Here is an 18,798-nt window from a genome sequence, read left to right on the forward strand (position 1 = left end):
GATAGGGCTGCGTGAGACATCTCTGCTTCAGGGATGAGTAGTTTCAAAGTGGCCATCCAGTTCCTGACTCCAGATGGTGAAATGAGATCGGTGGCTACGCATGTTCCTGTCACCGTTAGCAAATATTGCGCAGGATGGAAACGGATCTCCGATACCGTATTTCCATCATCCCTGAAGTCAGTGGGGATGATGCTGGTTTCATCACTGCCCGAGAGGATCCTAGAAAATCCTCTCGTACCGATGACTCCGAACCAAAACCTTGATCCTCAGCGACTCCCGCTTTTGGGGAGGCGTTTGCAGCCTAGTCCTCATCCTGCTACTGATTTCCGACTGCGCTTTGCTGCAGAGACATCTAAGCTTTCATAGTGAAAAGCCAATTAAAGTGCACCATTAAGCACAGCCTTTTTCCTTCCTTGTCCGAACATATCTGTCACAGAAAGGAAACAACAACTGTAGTGCAGGTCGGCAGATGCTGCTAAAAAAGGGAAAGATAAGATGTATAAGTGAATTATTGAAATACCAGTCTGAAGACTCAAACGGGACCGCGACGGCCGGGGTCAGATGTATGTGGGGGCTTACCCGCTCCGTTCCCAGAGCTGCAAAACCACCTGAGCTCCTCCCCAAGCAGGAGCAGTTTAACCACTTTTTATAGAAGCTGGCAACGGCCGAAAGCTCCTGGGCTGCTCCTTCGGACGCGGCAAGTCCTGGGCAGGGAGAGCAGAGGGGTGTTAGGGGCAGAGCCGCGGAGGCATCGCCGCTTCTATTTAACTTCAGGGGCGCGTGGGGTCCATGCCCACCGACAGACCCGCACGGCTCCCGGCGAAGGGGGGGCGAGGGAAGAGAGCCAGAGATAGGTCTCAGTGATGCTGGTGGGGGCTTGCTGCTGATTTACGGGCATCTAGGAGCCTGCGCAGCCCCGCCGACCCTCCACTATTCCCACTGACACCCGAAATCCCCAGGGTGGGATTTTAATTAGCCCGTAGAGAGAGAATGGCAAGAGGAAAGCTGAAAGAAACACTGCACAGAGGAAGAAGAGAGGAGAAGTGCAGCTGGGGAAGAGGGAGACAGAACTGGAAGGACAGGGGAGGAACAGAGATGCTGTAAGGGGTAGTTTGCCCCCTGACTGATGGTGATACAGCCACAAGTCCCTGCACGTCTTAAAATTAATGCAGTGCCCCACCAGAGTCTTGCATTTGGGGCTTCTGCTGCCTTTTTAGGACTAGCTCTACTTTGTTTAAGGATGAAAGATTCCTACATTTAGCCCTCGTTCATCAATCATAACAGTGGCACAATGGAATTTGAACCTCTGTGTGCTGGACCCTTTTGACGTACATGAAATACGGGATTTTTTCCTCTAATAAATATTCCTCCCTCGACACGCATTTCTCCTTGTTATCTCTAGATAAGAAACTGATCAAGCAGATGTAGCAGCATCGGTTCTCTGCGACAACATCCTTGCAACGTGATGTATCACAAGATCATCATCGGAGCAGGGCGCATAACTGATTTTTTCTTTTCTTTTTTTTTTTTTTTTTCATTTTTAGCCGAGAAAAAATCAGGCAATGGAAAAATTTGTGTCTTATTTTCAGTTTATAGTCCTTTCAGCCCTTAAAAAATACATATTTAAAGACCTTTCAAAGAGTTTTGGAACAGCACAATGGGGCTTTTAGCGATGCTCACGGTGACTGGAGAGCGGGCAGGACCCCCCACTCTGCGGATGAGGAGATCGAGGCACCGGGAGGTGAAGTGAATCGTGTCCAAGCTCTGAAAACATGAAGAGCTGGAAATAGCAGCCAGGAAGTTATGCCAGCGCCTTCCTTGCAATCTCCAGACCACATTCTGTGTAATAACAGAGTGGACACAAACACACACACACATTAAGCCCATTCCTTCCTTCTCTTGGGACGTGGATGAATCACAGTCCACTGTTGCGGTTGATAAAAGTCTTCAGAAGTCAGAGAGGGACCCAAATTCTCATTTCATTCTTTTTTTTGGAAGAACTTGTAAAGGCTGGTTTATAAAACCTCTTGGCAAATTATTTTGAGTTTCCAGACCCCCTCATCGCTTCTACGGTGCCAAACGCCTTCCCTTTCTCTGGAGATCACGCTTCAAGTTGCCTCAAGACGTGTCAGCAGTGGCCTGGCTGCTTTCCCTTGCAGCCCATGTAAATATTTGCACCAATCTGGATCACGGTAACGTGGAGGACAAAGCACTAAAGCAGCAGAGCGAGTTTTCACTTAGAGGAGAAGGTCCCTTGAAGGCAGCAGCGTCGCGTCGCGCCAAGACAAGCGTCGGCGTGAGAATTGTCGAGGGCTGAGCTCTTGCTCTGAGGGTTCTGGACAGGAATTTGCAGGCAGAATGAGTCTAATCCATCTGAACGCCAACAGGAGGAGGAAGTTCCATTTAATATTCACCACTCCAGCCCAAACGGCGGCCGGAGGGAGAGGGGCTGAGCTTGCTCTTCTAGGATGTGGTGGCACAGACACGGGGTAAATACACACCTTGACGTATTTGCTACGTGCCTGGAGCACTGAGCAGCTGGGGCAAACGACGTTTTCTCCACAAATCCCCAAGACTTTGGCACCAGCATCTCCCCCGCTATCCCCCTCTCACCATGCCTGTCCTGGGCTCCCACCCCGACTCTCTCAGCACGATGGATAACCCCGCTGACCCCAAAATAAGGTCCCCAGCCTTGCATGTCCCGCTCCAGGCAGGGATGCCACCTTGCCAAGGGCGCTAGGCAGAGCATTTTCTTTGGAGAGCCACCAGCTAGTTCCCCCAGGGCAGCCTTGCTTTTGTAGCCTTCCAAAGGCATTATCAAATTCAGGTTATTTTTAGGCTCGTTTCCTAAGGAAACAAGATTAATATGATTGCAGCGCAGGCACGCATGCGTGCGTGCTGTGCGAGACAGTGTGCCTCTGCGTCTGCCCTCCCCCGTATATTTTGAATTCTTTGGGCGATATCAACTAAGTTTGATGGAGTACTCTAAGGTCTCGAAGGGATCACGTTCTGACAGAGTTGGGGAAAATTGTGGACTGAACAAAGGAGAAACTTCATGTAAGTACTTCCAGCAAATAAAGGTTAGTACACTCATCAGAACAACCCCCTCCAGCTTTCCTTTCCCCTCCCGCACATTTAGATCCTTTGCCCTTGTTGCACCGGTGCTGGGAGGCAAAAGCAAGCCACAGGAGCTCTTTCAAAAAAAAACCCACAGCCCCCAGTCCTTGTGGCTTGGGGGACGTTGAATGGGCAACCCATCCCAGTAGCCACATGAGGGTGTTTTATGGGGTTACAGCCCGCAGCGGGGGTTTTAATGCAAAGCATAGCTGCCCGCACACAGCCTGCCTGTTATTTGCATTTGGCTGCTCACATTTGCTTGTGTCCAAAAGTGTTTTTATCAGGGCTCCTTAGTCCACATCTGCCCATGCTGGCATCAGGTAAAGTTTTGTAAGACTAGCACCAGGGTTTTGGTTGGGGGGAAGCGCAGAAATTGGTGCAGAAAGTTTTTTTTCTGTGTCCTTTGCTTCTCTGAAAGTGCCTAGTGGGCCAGGATGGGTGAGAAGGAGGATGGTCTGAAGTGCTGAACCAGTAACTTTGATTATGGTTGGGATCAAGGCATCTTCCAGAGATAGAGAGTTGTAGCCTCACAGAGCTGAAAATTCACTGGGAATTTTTCAATGAACTTGCAGTCACGTTGGATCAGGTCTTCAGGAGACTGAGAGAGAAAAACACTGGATTTCATCCTGACCCAACCCTACCAAGCAAACAGGATCGTGGTGACAGAATTTGCCCACAGGCCATTTTCAAAGAAGATGCTTCCTGTTGAGCAAAGCAATCTCCATCCTCCACCCATCCATTCATCCACCCATTCACCCACTCCATCCATCCATCCATCTATCCCTCCCTCCATCCATCCCTCCCTCCATCCATCCCTCCCTCCCTCCATCCATCCATCCCTCTCTCCCTCCCTCCCTCCCTCCCTCCCTCCCTCCCTCCCTCCCTCCCTCCCTCCCTCCCTCCCTCCCTCCCTCCCTCCCTCCCTCCCTCCCTCCCTCCATCCACCTACCCATCCATCCACTCACCCATCCATCCATCCATCCATCCATCCATCCATCCATCCATCCATCCATCCATCCATCCATCCATCCATCCATCCATCCATCCATCCATCCATCTATCCATCTATCCAGCCAGCCAGCCATCCCAGCCAGAATTTTGGTTAGGTCTAATACCCATCCACAATCATTTTATAAAACAATCTGGTGAGGAGGAATTTGGCTCTCCAAGTTTTCAACATCTTTTTCTCTTAAGTTGTAGCATTTTCAGATGAAACAAAGTTTTGAGGTAAAAAGTTACGATGTGAAAAACATTCCTCATTTCCCCTTACTGTTTTGTTTTTGTTTAGTTTTTAATTTGGGGCGTTTTTTGTTGTTCATTTCTGTAATCTCAAAACACCCTATCGCATTTTAAACTTTCCCCATCTATAAATACATTCCACAAAACATGCACATGGGAAAGTTCCTGTTTCAATGCGTGAACAGGTAACCTTCGCAGCCCTGATCCCCATCGCTAGCAATCACAAACCCTGAATTCACAGGATGCTGCTGAATCCAAGACACCTCTGCTAACGTGGGATTTTTCAGGGACTGCTCCCACCTGCTTACCTGCAAGGACTGCTGGTGGATAGAATTTATAGAAATTTATAGAAAAATAAGCGGGATGTATGCAAAAGCTGATCCATGAGCCCATTTTAACGCCACGGCTCTCCTTTCCACCGGGAACAATTTGCATAGCCATGCCACGTTTGCTTCCCCACGGCAGGGCGTTCTTCAGGTGGGCTTTGAATGGCTATAGCAAGTCAAAGATTTATTCTTTCAGACCCAGGGAACAGCATCCCAGCTTGTTGATCCAGAGAGATGTCCCAGCTCTGACTGTATTTTTGGCGACCGTGTCACACATCTGTGCAGTGATACTGCTGGGGTACCAGAAACCAGCAATGAGAAACCCAAACAGAAAAATTCCTTGGACCTAAGTTCCCAGAGTCAGTGCAGGATCTGGTCTTTAGGTGGAGTAGAAATTATATCTTCTGCCCTTACAATATTTGACAGGTAAACATAAATTGAGTCATAGATACATCAGCTGCACTGTCACAAAAAAGCTGGATTTTAGGTGGCCTTCATCAGACTTTTAGGAAATGGGCAAATATTGAGGTGTTGTTTGGAGTCATTCTATTTTCCTGTCTTTACAGATAACTGGCCTTTTTAAACAAACAGCAAAGAGGTGGATTTTCTCTTCTCATTCCTGGCTTTACTAGCACTAACAAGCAGGTCACCACAACAGGCTAAGCTCTTCGCACCCCACCGCATGTTCTTTGTACCTTGGGAGAGGGGACTTCAGTCCCTACAGCTCAAGAATATAAAATTCTCCCCGGAACAGCAACATGGACCAAATCAGTGGAAGTTTTCAACAGTCCCGGAGCAAATGGCGTGGGGCAGAAAAAGCGACCTGGTTTCCATCCCTGATTCCCTGTCTCTGGACCTCGCTGTGCCCCCGAGCCCTGACGTCGGGGCAGGTGTCGGTGAAGATGGGGCAGAAAGGACTCCAACAAGCAGCGGCCGTTTGGAAAAGGATCTGCGGGCCCTGAGCATCCTGCTCTGGGTCAGATGCGAGGTGGTACGGGCTGGTCGGAGCTGCGCTCTCCGCTCCCAGCACCGTGGAGTTGGATGTTCCCGTGGCAATGGGGCGTGGGGTTTGGGACACGAGCTGGGACGGCGGGAGGGTGGCTACAGCCGGGCCAGGCTGGAGGGCTGAGGGATGCTCTGGCAACCAGCTGGTTTGGGGGGACTGCTTCCACCTCGGGGTCCCCCCGAGCCCCTCGGGTCTGCGGCTTGTGCTGAGCACCCCCCCACAGCCAGCCGAAATGGTGCCGGGCCCTGGGGGGATGCACCCCACTGGGTGTGGGGGGGATGCACCCCCCCCTGGGGCTGGGGCTACCAGCCAGCCTCTGCTCCCACCACCCCCCCCCCACACAAAGTAAAGCACTTTGTGCACCTTAAGGGCTACCAACCCCTTCCCATGGCCAGCCTGGGGCTGGGGAGGGGGGGGCAAGGTGGGCAGCCCCCCCCATCCCCCTGGGACCTGCCGAGGAGGGGGGGTGCTGTAATGCTTTAGAGCCAAATCCTGCTGTGCCGGAGGATGGGAAGGGAATTCCCTGGCTTCGCCTGGCCCCGGCGCGGAGCTTCCCGATGCGGGGGGGGGGTGGGGGTGGGGGGGGTGGGTGCAGGGATGGGGGTGGGGGAGACACGGGCAGCGGGGGGGGGGAGGCGGGGAGGGAGGGCGGGCCCGGGGCCGGCGGGGGATGGCGCTCGCCGCTTTCCCGGCCATAAAACGGCGGGGCCAGGACCGGGAGGGCAGAGAGGAGCGGCGGCGCGGCGCGGAACCGGCGCGGAACCGGCGCGGAACCGGCGCGGAACCGGCGCGGAACCGGCGCGGATCACCCCGCGGAGGTAACGGGGTCCGGAGGGGATGGGGGGGGTATCAGCCCCCGCCCCAGGGCTGGGGCAGGCTGCGGGGGAGCAGGGTGGGTCCCCTGCCCCGTGGGGAGGGCTGGGGACAGCTCCGGCTCCTGGGGTCCCCGTGGGTGGCCCGCGGGCTTTTTGTGACCCGGTGCCGGTCGGCGTTGCAGCCTCACAGCAAAGGCGCTGGTTTTTTGGTTTTTGGTTTTTTTTTGTTTTTTTTTTTCGTTTGTTTTGTTTTGTTTTTGGGGGGGGGCTCGGCTTCCCTTTTGCCTTTATATCCCCCCCACCCCGCCCCCTGCAAAGTCCCGGCCGTGCTGTGGGCTGCACCCCCAGCCTCCGCCACGCGTGACAAAGGGACGTGGCTGTGGCCGGAGGAGCTCCGGGCACCGGCGGGCTCCTGCCCGGTTTTCTGTAGCGGGAGGAACAGCGGCGTGGGCACAGCACCGGAGAAAGGGGCTGAAAAGCCACTGCGGGAGGAGGTTTGGGGAGCTGGAAGCCAGCTGGATCCTCTTCCCGATCTTTGCAGCCTTTTCCTCGGCAGAGGCTCGTCCGAGTCCCTCCTGGTTCTACCCCGCTTCTCCCTGAACATCCCTGCGAGCGGGGAGGAGGCGTGTGGCTGGGGAACGCAGGCTCAGCTCTCCCCGCCACCCAAAAGCACCCACAGAGTTTTATCTTTGCCTATTAGTTTTGTCCAAAATTTGCCTTTGGATCCTTTTGGGCTGCTTCCGTGCAGCCGTACGGCCGGACACGAGGACAGGGGTTGAGATTTAGGGTTGTTCCTTGGCTGTGGAACCAGTCCCCGGGGGGGGTGGTGGGGTGGTGGTGGGGGGTGCTGGTAGCTACTGCCAACTTCAGAGCGGTCCTCAGGCTGCACTAACGTGGCACAGGGCGGGTGGGCAGAGCTTGAGGCCACCCCTGCCAGGCAGTTCGGGCGGCACAGGGAAAAACCTTCTCTCCGTGGTCTCCCAAATCCCCGCGTGGAGCATGGCTTGGCCAGGCTGGATCCAGAGTCCGTCTGCTGAGCCAGGTTTATGTAAGCGCTGATTTGCAGCGTCAAGAGACGCCTAAGAATCAGCTCGCCTTTGGAAAAATGTATAAATACATGGCATCTGGCCCGAAGCTGTACCAGTAGCCCGGTGTTTGTCTTGGTCCCAGACCCTTGGAGAGATTCTACCATCTCTCACCTGCGCTCAGCTTGGCCCCGAGTCTCTTATCGAGCACTTTCCAGGAGCAAGGACGGAGCAGGAGCGCCAAAAGGCGCCGTCCCTCCGTCCTGCAGGGTGGTACCTGGCGCTGCTTTTTTGGCAGACCTGGGGGTGCTCCTTGCCCAGACCATAAACCCCGCTCCGGCTCGGCGGGAGATGCCGTGCCGTAGTGCGGTCCTCCCTCCGGCAGGATGCTGGCCCCGGGGCGGGTCGCCGCTCAGACGCAGGGTGTGACGGGGCTCTGCCTTTCCTGTTGTTCACACCGGGATGACGTCGCTTCGGCAAAAGGTGCTGAGCCCCAGCCCCGGGGAGCCGGCCGGCGGGAGATGGGAGCCGGCGCGTTCAGCCCGCGGGCGATGCTCTGCCCTTGGCGTGCCACGGAAGGGAAGGCGGCGTTAAATAACGCTGCTTATCCCAAGAGCCAAGGGTCGGGGAAAGAGAGCTGACTTCCAGCCTCCCGGAGAGACAGGGGCCTGATCCTGCGCTGCTTGCTGGCCGAAAGCAAGCGGGAGCTGGCTTGGGCTCGGTGGGACGACGGGCTGCGTTTGCTGGCAGGCTTAACGTTGGCACGTCGCTGCTTTTTGTCACAGGTGGGAAGGCAGCAGCGGCTCGCTATGGCCCTGGCAGACAACGCGGGCAGCGCCAAACCCAGTGAGGACTTCCCCTTCCCCGAGATCATTGAACTCAATGTGGGGGGACAAGTCTACATCACCCGCCACCCCACCCTGGTCAGCGTGCCCGGCTCGCTCCTCTGGGAGATGTTCACCCAGAAGAACGTCCGCTCCCTGGCCCGGGATAGCAAGGGACGGTTCTTCGTGGATCGGGATGGTTTTCTCTTCCGCTACATCTTGGATTACATGAGGGACCAGCAGCTGGTGCTGCCTGACCACTTCCCGGAGCGGAGCCGCCTGCAACGAGAGGCCGAGTACTTCATGCTGCCGGAGCTTGTGAAGATGCTGGCCCCCAAGCTCAGCAAGCAGAACTCGCTGGGAGACGACCCGTGCCAAAGCGACCCGGAGGAGCTCTCCCCCAACGCCGACGCCACCCGCACCCTGAGCTCTGCCGGTGCCACGCTCCCCAGCGCCGTGGCGGCGGGGGGCCCCGGGGGCGCCGGCACCGCCGGCGCAGGTGCTGCCGGCACCGACGTCCGCAGGGCGGGTTTCATCACCATTGGCTACCGGGGTTCCTACACCCTGGGCAGGGACAGCCAGACGGATGCCAAGTTCCGCAGGGTGGCACGGATCATGGTCTGCGGCAAGACGTCGCTGGCCAAGGAGGTCTTTGGGGACACCTTGAACGAGAGCAGGGACCCGGACAGGCCCCCGGAGAGGTACACCTCCAGGTACTACCTCAAATTCACCTTCCTGGAGCAAGCCTTTGACAAACTGGCCGATGCTGGCTTCCACATGGTGGCTTGCAACTCCACGGGCACCTGTGCCTTCGCCCATGACCAGACAGATGACAGGATCTGGACCTCTTACACCGAATATGTTTTCTATCGTGAGTGACACCAAAAAAAAAAATCCACTCCCCACAAACCAAACGCCAACTCTCCCTTTCCTCTCCTGTGCTGGCTGTCCCGTAGAAGGTAGACATCCGAACCCCCGAACCCCAGCATCCCTCCTTTGCCTCCTTTTGAGTTTGTTCTCAGTTTTTTTCCTCCTCCTTCCTCCACGTTGAACCTGTTCGGCGTTTCCTCGTAGCAGCCGCTGACCGCCAAGTTTCTTCCCTTTCTCCGACCTCTGCAGTAGCCACCTGTAGCTCCCAACCCTCCCTGGATGTGCAGACTTGGACACTGCCGTGTGCGGGTTTTGGGTGGGAGAGCGGGGTTGGGGGGGTGGGGGTGGGGGGAGATAGAGGGGTCTGTGCTCTGGGCTGGGATTCCTGCAGCCGGATGAGCTTGTCCGCGTTGGCCCCCGAACTCGGCTCTCGCGCCCCGTACGCCGCGCAGCTCCCCGCGAACGGGCTGTACACGGTGTATTTGATCTGCCAAGGGGTTTCGAGTGAGAAACTCTTGGTTTAAGGACATGGAGAAAGGTGGGAAGCAGGGAGGAGGGGGGGGGTTGGGGAGGGGGGGGCTGGAAAGATGAAGCCTCGCAGCACGGATATATTGCCATTAGCCCATGTAAGCAGCTTAGTGTTTAGACTGTCAGTGCTTGGGAAGGTTAGATAAAGATGCACCCTGTGTTTGCAGTTCTGATTCGAAGCATTGCTGCTGCTCTGGGATGCCTTGGGGTTGTTTGGTTTTGGTTTTTTATTTTTTTTTGGGGGGGGGGTGGGGGTGGGAGGGGGTGGATAGACAGATGCTCTGTTCATGCATATGTGGAGGGAGGTGGGTGGGGGGGGGAGCGGGGAAGGCTTTACATGCTGTAGGGTGTAAAATGCTTGTATATCTCTCAAACTCGTTGGAGGTCTGTCAGAAAAACTACCTTCATCTTTCCTTTGGAGTACGAGAGCGACGTGAGCTTCAGAGCGATGGGGTTGGGTTGCTCCGGTGAGCGGCCGTCGGGCTCAGCCGCAGCCACGACTTCACGGATTAAAGGGGATCTTTGCCCACCGTCAACATATTTGCCATTTTGGCAATCTTTTGCGAAGGTCTCTCCGATCACAGCTCTCCATGGCCTGCTTTTGGGCCGGGGGCTGGCTGCTGCTGCTTTACCAAGCCTGGGCAATGTGTAATAAAGGAACAAAACCGACTCGCCTCCGTCTTCGGGTGCCGAGGGGCGAAGGTGCCAGTGCTGGTTGTGCACCCAAAGGTGCCGCTCGAGCAGGACAGGCGGCGCTGGCGCACGGGCAGGGAGCGATGTGCTTTAGTGTACGGGCTCAAATAAAAAGGAGAAGGAAGGAAGGCAGACTTACTGGAGGCTTCTTGCCCTGCTCTGACCCCCCCCCCCCCCACCTTGCTCCTTGCTGAACCCTCGCTCCCATCCCAGCGGGGCCGGATTGCAATGCAAGTCGGAGACGCTGATGCAAGCGGTCGCGTCCGGCATTACCCACCCATCTGCAGCCCAGCCCGGCACCGTGCATTCAATCCCCATCGCTCCCGCAGGGTCTTGCAAGCTCTGGCACATTTTGGGGTGGGGAAGGAGGGGGGGGGGGGGGGGGGGGGGAGGTGTCAGCCTGCAGATCTTGGGGCCAACACCCGCAGGAGCAGTCGCAGGTGACCCCACCACCCCGACGTCCCCAACCGCTGCCCTGCACCCTCTCTGTTCCTCTGCCAGGTCTCTGCTCCCTCACCCCCATCCCCGGTCCCCCCCACCCCTGGCTCCTTCTCGAGCAGCCCCCGCGGAGCTCGGGGTGCTGGAGGACGCTGGCCGACGGGGCAGTTCTGTTTGGGGTTAATTTGGGAGGAAGGGTTGCAGCTGGTTTCCGACGAGGCGGGAGGGGCTGCAGGCTTCTGGCACGCGAGGCGAGCAAAAACTTGACAGCGAGGCAGTCCCTCTCTCCTGAAGAAGGGGAAGGCGAAAATGGTATTTTTATAAGGGCCCGTTCCTCATTGCAACAGCATTTTGAAGAGGAAATGGCAACCAGCTTTAAAAAAAGAAAAGGGAACTTGAGCTCTGTGTGGAGAGGGAGGCTGAAGGACAGAATTAAAACCTTTTAAATAAAGGGGGAGGGGACACACACTCCATACTTGCTTGTATTTTTTTTGTTTTTTTAACTAAAGATCTTTCTGCTCGTTATTAATTAGGACTGATTGAAAAAAGGAATTGCTGCCTCGTGAGAATTGCTGGTGTTTTGATGTTTGCTTTTCCCCTCTGAAACTGGACTGAAAAATTGATCTCACAGGAGGAAGCATTTTTCCTGAGCGAGGAACAATAATGGCAAAGTCAACATTTAGGTGGTTTTGATCTGCCAGGTTATGTGATCTGGGCTGTTAAACCTAATGCCCCGATTGAAATACGATCAGAGCAGAAGAGATCACTTTTGAATCATTTTAGAGGGTGACGTTTTTCATAAAAAGCAATGCTTCCTGAAAAAATACTTTTGTTGAGACCTGTCTCAACCAAAATACATCAAATTTGGGTTTGTTTCTTTCCTTTGCGTGTATCTAGTAAGAGAAAGTTTGTCCTTTTGCTGCTGCCCGTGGCTGGGAGGAGAATCTGCTTAATTAGATCTTTAGGAGAGACCTTTTGCAGAGAAGTGGTGTCATGGAAAAACATCTATTTGAGGTCCTCATCCTCTGAGCAATCACGGCAAGTCACTCAGGGCTGGGAAAAAAAAAAAAAAAGAAGCAGGGGATGGCTGAAGGGAGTTGGGAAGCTCTCTCAGTCGCCAGGGCTTCCAGGTGACAGTGCAGAAGGCACTTTCCTGAGGTTGCCCGTTTTGCCAGCTTTTCCTGGGACCCTGCCTGCATTTCCCTGTGTTTCCAGACCTCGAGCTGCCTGCTCCACCACGGTGGCCTGTCTCTGGGTTGGGCTTGGTCAAAGCACCTCCACCTTTAGCTCTCCTTGAGCTTGTGATTCCCCCCTCAGCATCTCTCACCACCCAGGATGCCCTCAGGGACTCAAGGGACAAAAAAAAAAAAAAAACAAGCCTTGTTCAGTTCCCTTCCCTCCAGGATGCTGGACTTGGAGGTGATTTTTCTTCCTTCCCAAGAAGGTGGCATGACCCCGCTCTTCGGGCACTGATTTATTCCAGTGCACAGCCGGATTAAGTCAATCCCCCCCCCCCCCAGCTAGCACCGAAGCGGAGCACCAGATCCTGTCTAGAGGTGCTGGTGGCAGCAGCCTGCTCCCACCCAGGAGCTGTAAATAAAGATTTTCCCCTATACGTTGCAGGCCCAGGGCTTTGGAGAGGACCTGGCTGTCCCCAGCTCGGCCGTGGGTGGCTTTCCTCCGGCGTAGCGGGGCTGGCACCGCTGAGGAAGGGCACGCGGGCTGCAGTGCACGCCTGGAGTAAGCCAGAATGGCTTGCACGTGCACTGGGGGGATTAATCACGCTTCTGCAAAAGCCCAGGGCCAGGAGGGATCCCTGTGGCTGTTTTAATCTGGCCTGCACTGAGCAGTCATCGGCTTTTCTGAAGGAGTCCTGCTGCAAACGAGAGGTGGGGACTGTGTCTAGGCTAGGGCTGGTCCATCGCCAGATATCAGACTACCTTGGCCTTGAGGATGGTTTTTAGGCTAGCGTAAGAAGCCCACAGCCTCCCACGGGGCTGTCGTGTGGCCCCAGGTCCCTTGTGCAAGAGCATGGACCGTGGTGGGAGAAAGCGACCTTTGGGAAGGCGCCCGGTCCTTCTGCAAAGCTCAGCAGCTGCTGAGCCCCCCCGAAACCGAGGAGTGTTTTCATAAAGGGCTTTGAGCTTTCAAAGCTTGTTTTCCCTCTGAGGGGTAACGTAACTCACCCTTTCATTTAGAGATCCCCAGAAAATCATCCATCTCAAAATGATAGCCCTCGTTCAACTGAGGCAGAACACGACCTCGGGCTGGGTCTGCGTTCCCAGGCGCGCACCCTGCCCACAAATTGCCGGTTGCTCGCTCGGCGTCTCATTCTGCACAAAGCCTGCAGGAACAGAGCTGTCCCCCTAAGGAAAAGCCAAATCCCGTCTGTCGCCATCAGACACCTCTGCCACCCCGAGAGAACATCTGAAAGCATTTTATCTCGTCGGTTTGCCTTCAGCCCCTCCCCAAAGGGGACCCCTTTGGGTGGCAGAAAAGTCCTGCCCTGCCCAGCAGCTGAGCTCTCCCCACCCTGCCAGCAGCCAGGAGGCAATACGGATGGAGCAGATCAATACTGGGGGACTGGGATGAGGACAAGCAAGGTCCTGTGGGGTCCAGAAGATTCGAGAGGCTAGAGGGGAGGCACAGAAATCCCTGGCCCCAGCCTAGAAATCCCGTCCTGCCATGGGAGACCTGAGAAGCCCAGGCAGCTCAGCACACCACAATGATGGAATCTGACTTGATTGCAGCGTTGAAATTATTGATCAAGAAGCACAGGAAAGGTAGAAGCGGCAGTGGCTGGAACCAACCTCTTCTAATTTGAAAAATAAAACCCCCAGAAAACTGCCTTTATCAGCACGGGTGCTCACCACTGAGAAAAAATATCAGAGAGATGGGGGGTTCCCCCATTCTTGGTGCAGAAACTGCAGCCTGGATGCTTTTCTGTAGGAAGGGGTTTAACAAAACAAGCTTTTAGGCTCAGTTTAGCAGGTGACACCAGCTGGCTGCCATGTGCAGGAGGCGAGGCAATATGCAGAGCGGTGCTCTGCTCTGACCAGCCGTGGAGAGACTTCTGGGCCTCCTTCCTGGGAGAAGCAGGAGGGGAAATGGAGCTGAGCAGTCAGTGTTTGCATTTGCTGGAACACGCGAGAGCCAGAAGATGCTTTGGGTTGGAGAAGCTGTTCCGGCAGCTGGCGGAGAGCTTTGCCAAGTGAAGCTTGTTCAACCTGTGCCGATAGCTTGTTCTGAGCTAAAGCAGGTTAGGCTTTGTGACTCCGTGACGTGCAGATGGTTTTCTTAAAAGGCTCTTGCAGTTAAAAAAGTTTTGCTTAGTTCTAGCTGGCGGATGGCTGGGAATTATCACACACACACACACACACACACACACGCCTCTGGGAGAGCTGTATAGTATCTGACTGAAATATGTTCTTGCAAATAGACTAAACCAGATGTCATCTAAATCATATCTGAGTCCACAGCACAACCTCTGCATCCCAGATGCCGGTTCCCTCTCCCTCCTTACCCTTCTCCAGGCCAGATACACTGATGCAGAGTCCACTAAATGCCTAAAGGGCATGTTAGCCCCCCAACACCCCAGGGCAGCAGGACAAATCTGCCATCAGAAATAAATTTTCTTCTTGTTCACAGACTACTCTAGCGCACAGAAAACTGAAGTCAGCCCCACGGCTTCCTAGACTCAGCCCGAAATTGGATGATGTAGTTCAGCAGGAGGCAGAAGAGCATGCGGCAATTATAGAGGATAAACACAGCTCTTTACTGCATACTCTCAAGTGCCATCCTCTCCTGCAATTCTAATCAGGGACACAAAAAGCCTCTCCTGCCAGCAGCGTGAAGAAGAGCATTTGTATAGAAAGCACAAATCAGTGGGGTGGTGTTACCGGAGGAGCTGCACAAGCCCAGCCTCCCCGGATTAATTTAGGAGCTCTCGCAAGGGCTGATCGGGGCCAGCAGGCAGGGATGATCTGATGTTCCTGGTCGTTGGAGCGAGGGAGATGGAGCCTGGCCTTGTCGTGCTCCTCTCCCATCACCTTTCAGAGGACCTCTGTGGGAAGGCGGGGAAGAGGATCCCCTTCCATCCTCCTTCTCTAGCCCTGGGGTCCTTGGGACGTTCTCCCCAGCTGGTGCCGCAGCTGAGCCCAGGCCACCCTTGTGGAATGGGAGGAACCACCAAAGCCACCACGGGCAGAGGGCAGAGGCTGGTGCAGCCTGCCCAGGAGCTCAGCTCCATCCCCTGCCCAGGGTCTTTTGGAGAGCTTGATGGTGGACACCTCAGAGCCCACCCCAGGGACCGCGGCTGGGAGGAGCAGCCCCCTCCCACCACAAGCACGCAGAAGGGTGCTGTAGGTTTTGGGGACATTTCACCAGTGGAATCCCAGTTTCAGATGCAACTTGGGACGCACATCCTCCGTTTCCCGGCCTTCTGTGAGCCCAGTTTGCAAACCTCTCAGCCCTTTCTAAAAGCACAGGTCTGTTCCACATTGAGGAAGCTGTCCCCAATGCCTAGATGGTTTTAGCTCAATTTCTTAAGGACAGAGGTTTGTGTAACCTCAGACAGCGTGTTTCTTCCCTTTTCTTAAAGGACCTGAATCTGCAGGCTAGTTTCACTCCAACCTGGCAGTGTTTCAACCATTAGGAGACTGCCAGTCTCATGAAAATATATTTTGGGGTATAGCAAACCTATGCAAATCCCCCCTTCCCCTGCCCAAAGCGTGAGCTCAACCTTTAAGAAGCAAAACCACACAAGAAAACAGATTTTGAGGACTCCCTGCCCTCTGCAAGCTCCGCAGGCAAGCAGCCTGCTGAGCAGGAGCTGGCGAGCCCTGGAGTGCACCAGAGTCAAGTTCGTGTTTAATTTACAGGTCCCCTGTGGAGGCAGGTGGAGGTACTGAGCAGAGCTGGGAGATCAAGGATGCTCAGATACTTAAGGCTTATGCTCTGAGCCTGTAGAGCATTCATTGCACCTCTGCCTCGGCTGGCAGCTTGCCTGTACCAGCTTTTCCTTCATTCCAGCATAGTTTGACCAAGTCAAATTGTGGTCAAACAGCCCCGGAGATTCGGGAGGTTAAGGGCAATCCCAAGAGTTTGGCAAGGCAGCTGAGCCGGAGCTGCACCGTGAGGCAGGCAGCAGTCTGGGAGATGTGAACGCACCGTGGTGTTAACGGAGGATAACCAGCCCTGCAAAAGAGCTGCTCCATCCACAAAACCCCGCAGCAAGCGTCTGCCTTCCCCTCAGATCTACGGGGAGGCAGGGCTACCTTTGACAGAAAGAAAAGTCCTTAATGGAGAGGCAGCCGGGGAATTACTGGGACAAACGAGTGGGATTCGAAAAACAAGGGCTTTTTCTTTATTTAAGGAAAGGGAACATAAAATCCAGAGTAAAGCTCAGTGGGGGGGCACGGGAGTCTTGAGAGCAACCTTGGGGATTTCTGCACGTCCCACCGCTGCAGAGCCACCACGCAGCCCGGCCACGGGGCCACCAGAGCCTGGGAGGGGGGATCGCCCTCCAGCCGGGGCTTCCAGAGGGGCCCTCGAGCCCTGGGCTCCACGGAGGAGGCTGTAAAACCTCGGTGCTCCTAGCAGAGCGGGACACGGAGGAGGGACGGGCAGGAACAGCCCTGCGAGCTCCCGGCGGAGGACGAGGGAACATTGCCTTATAAAGAAGAAATAAAAACAACCAGCTTGAGGCTTTGCTAGCCCCCTCCGCACTCCCCAGCATCGGGTCCTGGCTGCAGCCCGTGGCCCCGAGCAGGACCGCGGGGGGGTACGGCTGATGTCCTTCCTCTGGTGGGCACCTCTGCCATACCACTCTTCCATCATTTTAAAATTTCTCCATCCCCGCTCAAAACTAGGGCTGGGCACGTGACAAGGAGCAGTTTGGGGGTGGGTTGTACCCTTTAGGGACAGAAGGAACATCCCTGTCCCTAAGGAGAGATGCCTGCCAGCGCTAGCAGGGGCCACCACCGTCCTCCCCCTGACTGCACCCCACGAACGGGCACTGGTGGCAGGTGAACCACCTCCTCTCCAAAAATCCCCTCGCAGCTAGCTTTTCGCCCCAGACGCACAGCCTGCACCCTCCTTTCTCCTGCTCCCGGGGTCCCTGGAGAGGGGTGGCTGCTCCTCCAAAGCTCTCCCTGCGGGGCAGGGCCAAGGCAGAGGTGGATCCTCCTTCCCTGCCAGTGTCCCAACAGACACAGACTCCCTAAAGAGGGGACGGTGCCCACGGGTGCAGCTCAGCCTCCTCGGGGAGCGGGGGGCTGCTATCTACCGTCTGCAAAGACCACCCCGTGGCAGTGCCCGACTCCTCTGTGCTGGTACGAGCGGGTGACCCTGTCCTACCGACCCCAAAGCTCATGCACCTACTGTGCTGGTCTGCTAGAGCCGGGGTGCTGCCCATCCCCTGAGGCCAGGCCCGTGGACTTCCACTAGCCACTGCGTGGCTGCCTCGGCCATCCTGGCTTTGACGGAGCTTGCGCTTTCACCAGCCCTTCGGCTTTCAAGTTAGTTTGGGTTTTTAGTTCGGGGGCCTTTTCCGGGACAAAGGAGGGCTCAGATCCAAAAACCAAACAAAGGCGTAAATGTTTAAGGCTCAAAGGCAGGAAAAAAAAAGTAAATAAAGGAAACTGTAAAAAAATCAAAACCTCAAGTTTTCCTTAACCCGCTTTTGGGGTTTGGCCAGACCAACAGTGTTTATCGATACCAGATTAGCAGGTATTTGTAGCCAGAGAAGCTGATGGCTTCCGTGGCCCAAAGACACGAGGTCTAGCGAGCCCAAAGCAGCGCTCCTGCTCTTGACGGCTCCGCGGGGCGTATTGCAGCGGAGAAAATCAACAGGAGCAAGGGAGAAGAGCAAGGATCCTCTTTGCACGTCCCCGCGCAGCCAGGTGGGTCTGCGCTTTGCTGGCCACACCAGGCTCTGCTCCCCCCACCCCGGGGGTTTGCGGAGCCGAGCTCTCCTGGGGGGAGTGATGAAAGAGATACCCCAGCACCTCCCTCGCCTCTGAGCCACCTGGCCCAGGGCAAGGCAAGGCACAGCCCGGCCGCATCTGCTCCCCACCCAGGCACACGAAGCCAGCCAGCACCGAGAGGTCACTTCACCCTCGTACACCAACCTCTTTTAAAATAGCCTCTAGTCCCCGCAGCATAAATAAGAAACCCACCGAGTTACACTGCTTCGCCTCAGCTGGGGATCAACTGAGGCTTTCAAACCCCCCGCCCCCAAAAAAAAACAATAATGCTCTAATCCTTCCCCTCTACAGCAGAACAACAGATTATAGCTCATGTAGTGAAGCCCCACTCACCATGCATTTACGCCCTGCGTATGTCTGTTATTCCCATTACGCCCAAGTCTTCCAGTTAATATACTATTTTAATCAACTCAAAGGATTAAATGCCATTAAGGACCCAGGAGGATGGTCTTTTCCAGCTGCAGGCGGACGGTGCGGGGATGCTGAGGACGGGCACATGTGTGTAGCCGTGTCCTCTCCGGGCTGGGCTGGCTGGAGGCAGGAGGAACGGGGCGGGGGGGGGGGGGGGGGGCAGGGCTTTCCCCTGCATTGCTGGTAAAATCGATCTTTTAGTAGGTAGAGTCCGTAGTTAACTGAGAAAAAAAAAAAAAAAAAAAAGTAAGAGCCAAGTAAACAGGAAACTGTTTTGCAACCCTCCTGTCAGCAAAGCTTCCCCCCCCCGCTCTGCTCCGCTCCGCAGCCCTCTGCCACCGACGCTGCCTGTCCCAAAGTGTCCCCAGGGACAGGGTGTCTCCCCTGGCTCCTGGGCGACTTGGGGTCACCAGGGATTTGTTCGGCACGTGCTGTTCGTGGGGATGTTGCGGCGGTGAGTCCAGCACCCTAAAAAAGCAGGGCCAAACCTCGGCTGCTCCCTGATATTTCACAGCAGGCG

The 18,798-nt window shown here is 55.4% G+C and overlaps 1 protein-coding gene and 1 long non-coding RNA gene across 2 annotated transcripts; one reads left to right on the forward strand and one right to left on the reverse strand.

Annotated features, from left to right (window-relative positions):
• The first annotated feature begins 6,398 nt into the window (after positions 1–6,398).
• Positions 6,399–10,571, forward strand: LOC122154834 (BTB/POZ domain-containing protein KCTD12-like). The gene is made up of 2 exons (XM_042807218.1): positions 6,399–6,506; positions 8,314–10,571. The coding sequence occupies exon 2, from the start codon at positions 8,338–8,340 to the stop codon at positions 9,229–9,231; it is 894 nt and encodes a 297-aa protein (XP_042663152.1). The 5' UTR covers positions 6,399–6,506; positions 8,314–8,337; the 3' UTR covers positions 9,232–10,571.
• Positions 10,572–16,218: 5,647 nt separating this feature from the next.
• LOC122154835 lies at positions 16,219–18,422 on the reverse strand. Its single transcript, XR_006166964.1, has 2 exons — positions 18,201–18,422; positions 16,219–16,552 (listed from the first exon to the last, which is right to left on the reverse strand). It is a non-coding gene; the product is annotated as an uncharacterized LOC122154835 (long non-coding RNA).
• Between the last annotated feature and the right edge of the window lie 376 nt (positions 18,423–18,798).

Source organism: Tyto alba, unplaced genomic scaffold, assembly GCF_018691265.1.
Source record: "Tyto alba isolate M040663 unplaced genomic scaffold, T.alba_DEE_v4.0 Super-Scaffold_5, whole genome shotgun sequence".
Lineage (NCBI taxonomy): Eukaryota > Metazoa > Chordata > Aves > Strigiformes > Tytonidae > Tyto > Tyto alba.

What these genes read in the sequence shown, in the direction of transcription:
- LOC122154834 (XM_042807218.1), top strand. Translation starts at nt 8,338, where the DNA reads ATGGCCCTGGCAGACAACGCGGGCAGCGCCAAACCCAGTGAGGACTTC.